Genomic DNA, 9976 nt, shown 5'->3' with positions numbered 1-9976 from the left:
TTTTTCATTTATTTGATTTTGTGAAATTATTTATTGACGAGTTTATATTCATTTGATTTAAAGACAAACAGTTTGATTGAATTAAATGTTTTTGTTTCATCACGTCATTCCAGCGAGTGAACAGGTGAGCACAGCACTCGCTCTCTGTGGAGTCACACCGTCACTATTTGCACAGAACCAAAGTCCACTCCAGGCCTGATATCAGAGGTGGAAGGTTACAAGTCAGTGCAGACTGAAGAAGTGAATCTGCTGAAACTGCAGAAAGAAACGACGAGTGAGGAAGAAAGATTTCACAACAAGCTGCTGGGTTACGGTTCTGACAGAATATTCAACAGACGGACGCCTGAAACACCAACACAAGAGGATTTCACAGAGAGAGACTGAAGCCGGAGCTTTGACCAGCTGAAAGAAGGGCTGACTGACGAGAGAACGTCTGCAGAACATTGACAGAACATCAGGCTGAAGGTAAGTGTGCAGCTGCTGTCTCTGGTTAACGGTTCATGTTCAGGACGGTTGTTTTATCGTCAGTGTGGCTGCAGGTCCAACAGCTTTGTCTGTTTGGAGGGTCAGGGTTACCCCTGAACACACCACGGTTCAGGGTCAGGGTTACCCAAGGTCAGCGTTACCTGAGGTCAGGGTTACCCAAGGTCAGCGTTACCTGAGGTCAGGGTTACCCAAGGTCCGGGTTGACCCTGAACACACCACTGTTCAGGCTGTTCTATCAAACTTCTCTCAACGTGATGACAGTATACGATGCGTTCAGGGACAGCAGCTTTATATTCATACAGACACAGGAAGCAGCTCTTGTCAGGCTTTAGATGGCTCCTGAACGTCTCACAGAGGGCTGGGCATGAATACTGTCTGCTGGTTGGCTGAGCCTCAAGTTCAGGGGATGTTGTCACGGTAACGAAGGGGTTAGATTTAATGTAAAACCCGTTAAAGACAACGTGTTTATTAAGTTTATTATCCACTGATCTGTCAAATATTGGAGTTGGTTTCAGAAATAATTTGGTTCATCTGTTTGACGATCAGGATTCTGTTTGGACTGACGCTCCACCACCGCCTCCCCTCATTGGTTCTCCAGCCCAGCCGATCGCTAGCTGATTGGTTCTCTAGAGGAAAATGGCCGTGAGCTCACCGAAAGACAAGTGAGTTGAAACAAATGTTTTCACTGACGTGAGGAGATCTACAGCCAGCACATCATCACAGACATGAACATGCGACATGTTCAGATGTTCTCAGAGTCTGGAGCTAACGAAGCGTCGCTGATTGGTTGGTTGACTGACAGGTGTTTCACAGAAGCCTTTGTGCTTTTGTGTCAGAAGGTCTTGATGATAGGCTGATGATAAAACCTGGCTGACCAGAAACAGAACTAGAACACAGTGAAAGAGCAGAACGGTGGAAACCCTCCCGGAGCACAAAGTCAGAATGCAGCTCAGCCTGAACGATGTGACGACGGACCTCCAGGCTGACGGCAGCTTGGACGTCCAGCCGCTGAGTCACAAGTTCTCTGTTCTGAAGTGTTTCCAGAGCCAAACTAAAAGTAGAGCAACTGGACATCTGTTCGTTTACGGGAACTCTGGTGCAAAACTGTAAATCTATCAAATACCAGAAATGTGCTGGAACCAGATGTTCTGTAATAGAAATGGACGTTTGTGCTCATTCAGAGTTCAGCTGTAGCTCGTTTAAAAAGACACAAAACAATCTGTCAGTGATAAAAAAAACACTTTTCTGTTCGTTAATGTAGCTGCAACGATGACACGGGTCGGATTCTTCTGAACATGAACAGAACATCAGCTGATCAGGACCTTAACCCGTAAATAAACAAACAGAGCTTCTGTCTGAACGTCCCTGTTAGATCAGACAGAGACCGGCTGAAGTCCTGGTCCTGGTTCTGACAGCAACTGGGCTTCATGTCGGGGTTCACGCGCTGCCGTCCTGGAGAACTTCCACCTGCTCTCATAGCAGTGCTTCTCCTCATGAAGGCTTAGGGGTGGCACCAGTCGCACCCAAACAGCACCGTCATTACATTATTACTGAGGGGGAAGGAGGTTCACCTGGACAGGTAACAACAGGCAACAACCATAGACTGTATAAAAGATGGACGTAGCAGCCGTCCCTGAAAAATGAAGCCAACCTGGAAGTGTCAGAAACCTGCAGCATCACTACGTCCACTAGCTGCTGGCTCCACAAAGCCCTGGCTCCCATAGACTGGAACTGGAAGAGAAGTGATCACAGATCACCAAATACTGCATTCCTACAGCTCAGGATTGTTTTCTTATTAGTTTTCATGGTCAGATCCAGAGATCAGGTGGCCAATCTGAAAATAAATCAATACTGAGTTTTTAAAAAATCATCAACATGTTGCGGGGCAAGGGGCGTGGCTGGCTTGATTGACAGTCGGCAGCGACCATACAGACGAAGCGAGCAGAAGGCAGTAAATGTGGGCGGGCAGAGAGGACCCGCCTCTCAATCCGTCTGACCAATCGCTGCTCCTATGGCTCCGCCCCCCTACGACGATTTTTGCGTCACTGGCTCCAAAAATCTAAGATGTCAACCAGGAAGTAGCAAAACCCTGGCTTCCTGTTCTCAGAGCAGAAACCAACCGGTGACGTCACGGTAGCTACGTCCATCTGTTACACAGTCTGTGGTAACAACCATAACCCTGGACAGGCAACAACAGGTAACAACCCGAGACACACTCACCACTTAAATCAGCAGGTAACCTCAGCATGTCTGTAGACTGTGGGTTAGAGCTTATAAAGCTGGAGAACCCGGTCAGAACCCAGCAGGGGGAACATGCAGACTCCACACAGAAAGAGCCCAGATTCAGACCAGGACCTTCTGTGAGACCACAGCGAGACCCACTGGCCCACCGTGCCGGCCGTGGTCTTAACAGCTCAGAGCGACAGCGAGGTCCGGTCCAACAGTCAGCAGAATCACAGAACTCGTTGTGCCTCCCTGCAGGTATCGAGGCGTGTGGTTGATCTTCTTCATGCTGGGTTTAGGGACGCTGCTGCCGTGGAACTTCTTCATGACCGCCACTATGGTAGGACGCACAGCACATCACCAGCCCACACTGACAGCGCACCCCGATGCGCCACCCACTGTTTACCCACAATCCTCTGCACATTGGTCAAAGTGTTTCTGGGACATAAACTCTGAGGCTGATTACTGTCAGTCAGGATCAGGACCGAGTGCATGTCCCGGGTCGGGTTCAGAGCTCAGGAGCAGACAGGCGTAGAATCCACAGAAACAGAAAGCAGGGTTCAAGGCAACGCTACACAGATGATCTACAGGGACCCCTACAGGACCGGCAGGATAACTACACGTTGAATGTTTTACATGAAGATAGCAGCTAAACCCGGTACTGGCCGGACCAGGTGGGAATAACAGTCTCATTCAACTATCGCTACCGAGCCGCTCCACAGGACACCCGGTAGCTCAACCGGATAAGATGGCAGCAAACAGGGCTGTAGTCCCAGGTGCAGACTCAGATGAGCTGTACACAAGACTTATGAAACAAGGACAAGAAGAGAAACAGAACAGGAAAACCAGACTGAAGTATGAAGGGGGCAAAACTAGGAACACCTAAAAACTCTTAAGAACAGAGAAGAAAAAAACAAAAGAACTCTAAGATTAAAACACAGCTACTCAAACAAACGGGGACAAACAGGGGCAGACAGGCTCAGGGAACCCAGGCTGGACCTGGTGGAGGCGGAGCAGGGACCGGCAGAACCATGTGGGAGGAACAGCTCTGGTCTGGCAGGGTGTGGTGGAGAGAACAAGGTCTTTATGGGAGCTGTGGTGATTATGGGCAGGTGAGTCCAGAGTTACACCTGTGGGTGGTGGTGGTGGTGGGGGGGGGCGAGAGAAGGATTAGGGTTAAGGCAGGGACCAGGATGTGGGTCAGGATTAGGGACCAGGACGTGGGTTAGGGACCTGGACGGGATCTGGGTCATCTGCTGCTCAGAAACAGCTTTCAACTGAAACAGAGACACCAGCTGCAGAAAAGCAGATCCTGGGTTAGGGTCCTGATCCGTCTGTCCGTCTGTCCGTACAGTACTTCACCAGCCGTCTGAAGGACTCCTCACTGGATGTTTCTTCAGCCAATCAGACAGAGGCAGCAGGTGAACAGCGTAGCGTTCTGGAGGCCATGTTCAACAACGTGATGACGCTCTGTGCGATGCTGCCGCTGCTGCTCTGCACCTGCCTCAACTCCTTCCTGCATTCACTGTGAGTAGCACCAACGAAGAAGAGCTCCTGAACAAACAGAGCTCTGTGGAGGTGTGTGTGACCCTAACCCATGAGCTGCATCTGAATCTATTCATCAGCTTGGAGGGAAACACTTTCAATACTGCTGCTCCTACAGGTGGAGCTCCTACAGGTGGAGCTCCTACAGGTGAGCTGTAGACCAGAACCAGCCGTGTTTGTGGGATGTTGGAGGAACCGAATCTGTGTCCTCGATGTCGCCGCTGCTTCAGTCTGAATGTTTGTGAAGTGTGACTGCTTCAGTGCAGCTCGTCTGAGCTCTCAGATGATCCTTGAGCTTCTCCTTGTGCTCCTTGTCAGTGTTCCTCAGCGTGTGCGGGTGATGGGCAGTCTGCTCGTCATCATGTTCATCTTCATCGTCACCGCCGTCCTCGTCAAAGTTCCTCTGGAGCCGCTGCCCTTCTTCTCCGTTACCATGGTGAAGATTGTCATCATCAACTGTGAGTTTGTCTGTTTGTTTGTTTGTTTGTTTGTTGACAGCCTTCGGCGCCGTGCTGCAGGGCACTGTGTGTGTTGACCTGCTTGTTTGTTTGTTTGTTTGTTGACAGCCTTCGGCGCCGTGCTGCAGGGCAGTCTTTTCGGGATGGCCGGGTTGCTGCCGGCTTCCTACACGACTCCCATCATGAGCGGTCAGGGACTGGCTGGAACCTTCGCGGCCTTCGCCATGATCTGCGCCATCACAAGTCTGATCAATACCTTTTAGTATTGATAACATGTGATTAGTAACTGGCCAATCAGCCGTCAGGATCTGACTCAGTGTCTCTGTGCTGCAGGTGGATCTGAGATGCACGAAGCTGCCTTCGGTTACTTCATCACAGCCTGCGCAGTGATCTTCCTGTCAGTGCTGTCCTACATCCTGCTGCCCAGACTGGTAACACTACAGACACACTACAGACACACTACAGACAACGTTTATAGACTGCATCATTCAGGGTTATTAGGGTTCATATATTTATATGTAAACTGTTGGCCGACCAATCAGAGGCTCAGACAACAAAAACACTATTAAAGACAAAGTTAGTAGGAAATGAAAACCTTAATTACAACATGTTGGTTTTAAGAACAGATTAATCAACAACAAATGAGCAGCTGGAAGTTAAATATGTGGAAATCAAACCTTGGCTTATCAGTAAGTCTGGCTTCAGTTTGTTCAGACCCACATCAAAGACAGAAGACGATGAAATCTCAGCAATAAATCAATAAAAGGCGTCACCCAGCCTCAGTCATCAGCTGCCATAAATCCAGTGCAGTGATAAAGTCCAAGGACTTCAGAGTTGCTGCTGATACATGTGAAAAATAAAAATCCAGTTCCAGCAGAAACGTGGCCTCATCAAGTGTTTGTCTGCAGCAGCGGCATCACTCAGATTCATTCTGCTGCTGCTGAAGTGGTCAGGGTCAGGGTCAGTGTCAGGGTAAGGGTCAGGGTCAGGGTAAGGGTCAGGGTAAGGGTAAGGGTAAGGGTCAGGGTAAGGGTCAGGGTCAGGGTAAGGGTAAGGGTAAGGGTAAGGGTAAGGGTCAGGGTAAGGGTCAGGGTCAGGGTCAGGGTCAGGGTAAGGGTCAGGGTCAGGGTAAGGGTCAGGGTCAGGGTCAGGGTAAGGGTCAAGGTAAGGGTCAGGGTAAGGGTCAGGGTAAGGGTCAGGGTCAGGGTTAAGGTTAGAGTCCGTCTCTGAACTCTCGTCCAGTCAGATGACACTGGATGCTCTGTGTGCGTTTGTGTTTCAGGAGTTCTTCCAGTTTTATCAAGACAGAAACAAGGACCAGACGATCCCAGATGAGGAGCAGAACTCAGTGAGTCTGGTGAGCAGAGGTACGACTGGAACAGCTCCGTCCGACAGCAACACGAAGTCCTCTCTGGTCCATCTTATTCTATTATAACCGGTACGCTGGAGGTCTGATCCAACAGTCAAACTGTGTCAACCTGGTGTTTTTCAGAGGATAAAGACGCGAACCCTGATTGGAAGAAACACGACGTCTCCATGATAGAAATCTTTAAGAAGGTCAGAGATTCACAACTCAATCAAATCAAAGTCAAACGTTCCCAGAAACAGACCGAGACCGACTTTAAGTCCAGCTTCTTAATCCAGAATGAAACGGCTGGTTTTCACATTTGTTCTTTAACAGTGTGACGGCCGATGACAACATGATGAGATCATTTAAACAATCTGCTCTTTCTGGATTTATTAATTGACGACTACATCTGAGCGATGTTGTGCAGTCTTGTGCTGCCTGAGGATTGATGTAGAACCAGAACCTCCATCGATGTTCACATCAAAGCTGCTCCGTTTGTTTCCTTCCTGACTTCAGTCTGGACGATGTTTAAACAGTTTGTTCTTCTTCTGCAGCTCTACACCTGTCCCTGTCTGTGATTGGTCGTCTGCCCCAGAATAGAACACGTCACTTCCTGACCCGCCGTTGGGTCTGGGTGTGACCTGGTCCGGACTCCTTTCAGCCCTTTGTACCACTGACACTGTGTCTGTGACCCTCAGATCTGGACTCTGGCGCTGTCGGTCTGCTTCACCTTCACCGTCACCATCGGCACGTTTCCCGCCATTGCGGCCGACACTCGGTCCACCCTCGCTGACAGCAGCTGGGGTCAGTGACACCTCACTTCCTGTCTCAGCCATTCTTTCTTCTTCTGTGGTGGCCCACTGTACAGCGTTACACAGAACATCTGTGGCACCAGAACTGAAGTAAAACAGAACACAGCTGCTCAGCGACTCGCTGCAGTTTGATTCTTCTACTGGTGCACAAACAGCGAAGAACAGTTTCCGTTTGCTCACTGAGATCATGATGTCTGCTTGATTTACAGACCTCTACTTCATCCCAGTCAGCTGTTTCCTGCTCTTCAACCTGTGCGACTGGGGCGGGCGGAGCTTAACAGCCGTCTGTATGTGGGTGAGTTTGATTTCAATGATCCACCAGCACATGTTCTTTTGCACCACCTGGTCCAACTTGGGGTCAGGTGCTCTGCTGACTGGGCAGCAGCTAAAGAGTTGCACCTGTACAGCTGCAGGGATTACAGATGTGGCCGCAACGCCAGGAGGACTGGAAAGTGTTGCTGGAAGAGGAACATCTAGCATGAGCTGCTCAGCCTGCTGCCTCAGCAACCTGACTGCAGATGAGTGGAGGAAACTTCATGGATGATCAGTTGTTGTCTGTCTCCAGCCAGGAAAAGACAGCAGGATCCTTCCAGCGCTCATCTTGTGCCGTGTGGTCCTCGTGCCGCTCTTCATGATGTGCAACGTCCAGCCTCGTCTCCACCTGCCCGTCTTCTTCTACCACGATGGATTCTTCATCGTCTTCATGATCCTCTTCGCCTTCAGTAACGGATACCTGGCCAGTCTCTGCATGTGCTACGGCCCCAAGTAAGAACTCACCACCGCTCCCCGTAATCCACCAGAACCTCATGGGTCGTAAACATCAGCTGTGTTCACGTCTGTTTTCCTTCACCATCGTTCACCATCGTTCACGGTAGAAATACTCACAGCAGCACAACTGTGTGCTCGTGCACAATCACGCCAGCATCAGTGAGTCTTCAGCTAGCCGACATGTCTGAGGTCTGAACAGCAACACGCTACAGACAGTCAGGAAACGTTAGACTGAACGTTGTTCAATGATTTTCCAACTAACATTCACTAACAACGTCTGTTTTTTTCGACAGGAACGTTCTTCCTCACGAGGCGGAAACAGCCGGAGCCATCATGGCTTTCTTCCTGTCTCTGGGTCTGGCTTTAGGAGCTGCTCTGTCTTTCCTCCTCAGAGCACTGGTCTAACTGGGAAGGTCAGTTTGAGACTGGCCTCGCTGGGAAAACTCCTGTTTCTACTGGTCTGACTGGAAAACTGAGACTATGTGCAGGACTGTCTGAAAAACAAACACATTATTCATCTCTGCTCAAAGTGGGAAATGTTGTCTTTGCGACTGGAATCACGATGGTTGTTACTGGTCTGACTGGGAGAAAATCCTTCACAGCAATGTTTACTGGTAGACGTACCAGCAGTCAGACCTCCAGAGAATGAACCATCACTGCATCACGAACCCTAAACTCTGCCAGAAAGGTTTGTACAGCAAATAATTGCATTATTTTTATTTTGTGCTGATGGTGGCAGTACAGGGAACCAAACTAGCTGCAGTGAACATTAACTGGTAAATCCTGACATGTTGTGTATTTATAGACTCGTATGGACAGAGAACAGAGTATCAGCACCTGTCACAGCAATACAAACTGATCCAACAACTTGCTGAGGTTTTACCCTCAAGTAGCAACAAACGGCTGCTTCTGTGATCATGGTTAGGGTTAGCGTTAGCGTTAGGGTTAGGGTGAGAGTTAGCATTAGGGTTAGGGTTAGCATTAGCATTAGGGTTGGGGTGAGAGTTAGTATTAGGGTTAGGGTTAGCATTAGCATTAGGGTTAAGGTGAGAGTTAGCATTGGGGTTAGGGTTAGGGTGAGAGTTAGCATCAGGGTTAGCATTAGGGTCAGGGTGAGAGTTAGCATTAGGGTTAGGGTTAGCGTTTGCATTAGGGTTAGCGTTAGAGTTAGCATTCGTGTTAGGTTAGCATTAGCCTTAGCATTAGTGTTAGTGTTAGCATTCATGTTAGGTTAGCGTTAGCATGAGCGTTAGCATTAGTGTTAGGGTTAGCGTTAGGGTAATCATAGCATATCATCACATGTAAAGAGGAATATTCAGTCAGAACCTTCAATGTTTCTTGAGTCTGATGCATTTAAATGTCAGATTTTGTTTTTTGTTTCACGTCTGAGAAGAAAAACAAAACACAAACTCATCCAACTGTGTGAAACATTTAGCCTTCAATCATATCGCAGCTTTATTGCTGTTTCTAATATTTAACATGAGACTTCAGCAGAAAATCTTAATTTGGTTAGCGTTAGGGTTAGCATTAGCATTAGGTATTATTGTATTATTATGAGTCACTGCATGTCTGTGGAAACATCCAACATGTGGAACTGTATTTCCTCCTAGAAAACTGACATGTTGTTTTCAGCTGTAAATACTCGTTTGCTGTCAGACTTTTCTCACCTGCTTTACTCAGGTGTTTTCTGTAATAAACACTGAGCTATAATATCACTGTGTGAACATCCTAACACTTGCATTTCATGTATTTAATGTGCACTGCAAAAGTACTGGCTCCATTTTTCCAGCCTTTATTTAATTTAAGCCGTCCAGGTCCAGTGAATAAACCTAAGTTGTACAATGTTTGGAAAAAAGAAAAAAAAAAAGATGATGTAAATGTAATAGAAAACTTACTTTCAGGGATTCAGAAACGGGTGACCTTCCACCGTTCCTGCATCAGTGGACGTCACTGAGTCTCTACAGTTAATGCATATAATTCCTGTCACGGATTCCTCACAAACCTTCAGTCTGAATAACAACAGCAGCTGCTGACAAAAATCACTCGTCAGCAGATCAGAGACTCAGCAGATCAACATAAAGACTAGGATTTGACATACTTACATGATGTGTAATGTGACACACAAGCACTTGGTAAACGGGGAACGGACATAATGGGAGAGTCTAGCGGAAAAAGTCTCCTGAGGGAGACAACTACTGGATTGGTGGGGAAACACATGAGCAAGATCGATAACGATAAGCAAGGCTGGGGATACAGGCAGGATAAAGCTAGGAACGGTTAGCGTTAGGGTTAGTGTCATATTATGTTACTTAAAACATGAACGAGAGACACGTTTC

At 48.1% G+C, this 9976-nt stretch overlaps 1 protein-coding gene across 4 annotated transcripts in view; it reads left to right on the top strand.

The window, feature by feature from the left end:
• The first annotated feature begins 319 nt into the window (after positions 1-319).
• LOC103371946 (equilibrative nucleoside transporter 1-like) overlaps positions 320-9976 on the top strand; it is an 11501-nt gene continuing 1844 nt past the window's right edge. The window contains exons 1-13 of one of the 4 annotated variants that reach the window (XR_520967.1): positions 320-465; positions 1033-1148; positions 2968-3049; positions 4064-4236; positions 4573-4712; positions 4821-4955; positions 5046-5143; positions 5995-6079; positions 6205-6269; positions 6759-6864; positions 7082-7167; positions 7438-7637; positions 7934-8328. Coding sequence is in view for 3 of the 4 variants with exons in the window: in XM_008301442.1 (XP_008299664.1) it covers positions 1123-1148; positions 2968-3049; positions 4064-4236; positions 4573-4712; positions 4821-4955; positions 5046-5143; positions 5995-6079; positions 6205-6269; positions 6759-6864; positions 7082-7167; positions 7438-7637; positions 7934-8045 (1308 nt within the window). In the remaining variant the exon portion in view is untranslated. Of the gene's footprint in view, positions 466-1032; positions 1149-2967; positions 3050-4063; positions 4237-4572; positions 4713-4820; positions 4956-5045; positions 5144-5994; positions 6080-6204; positions 6270-6758; positions 6865-7081; positions 7168-7279; positions 7638-7933; positions 9369-9976 lie in introns of those variants that run through there. The other 3 variants (XM_008301442.1, XM_008301445.1, XM_008301444.1) reach the window with 3 other exon arrangements.

This window comes from Stegastes partitus, unplaced genomic scaffold, assembly GCF_000690725.1.
Source record: "Stegastes partitus isolate 25-593 unplaced genomic scaffold, Stegastes_partitus-1.0.2 Scaffold1673, whole genome shotgun sequence".
In the NCBI taxonomy this organism is placed as follows: Eukaryota; Metazoa; Chordata; class Actinopteri; family Pomacentridae; genus Stegastes; species Stegastes partitus.
The sequence above is the reverse complement of the archived record's forward strand: the minus strand, read 5'-3'. Positions and strand labels throughout refer to the sequence as shown.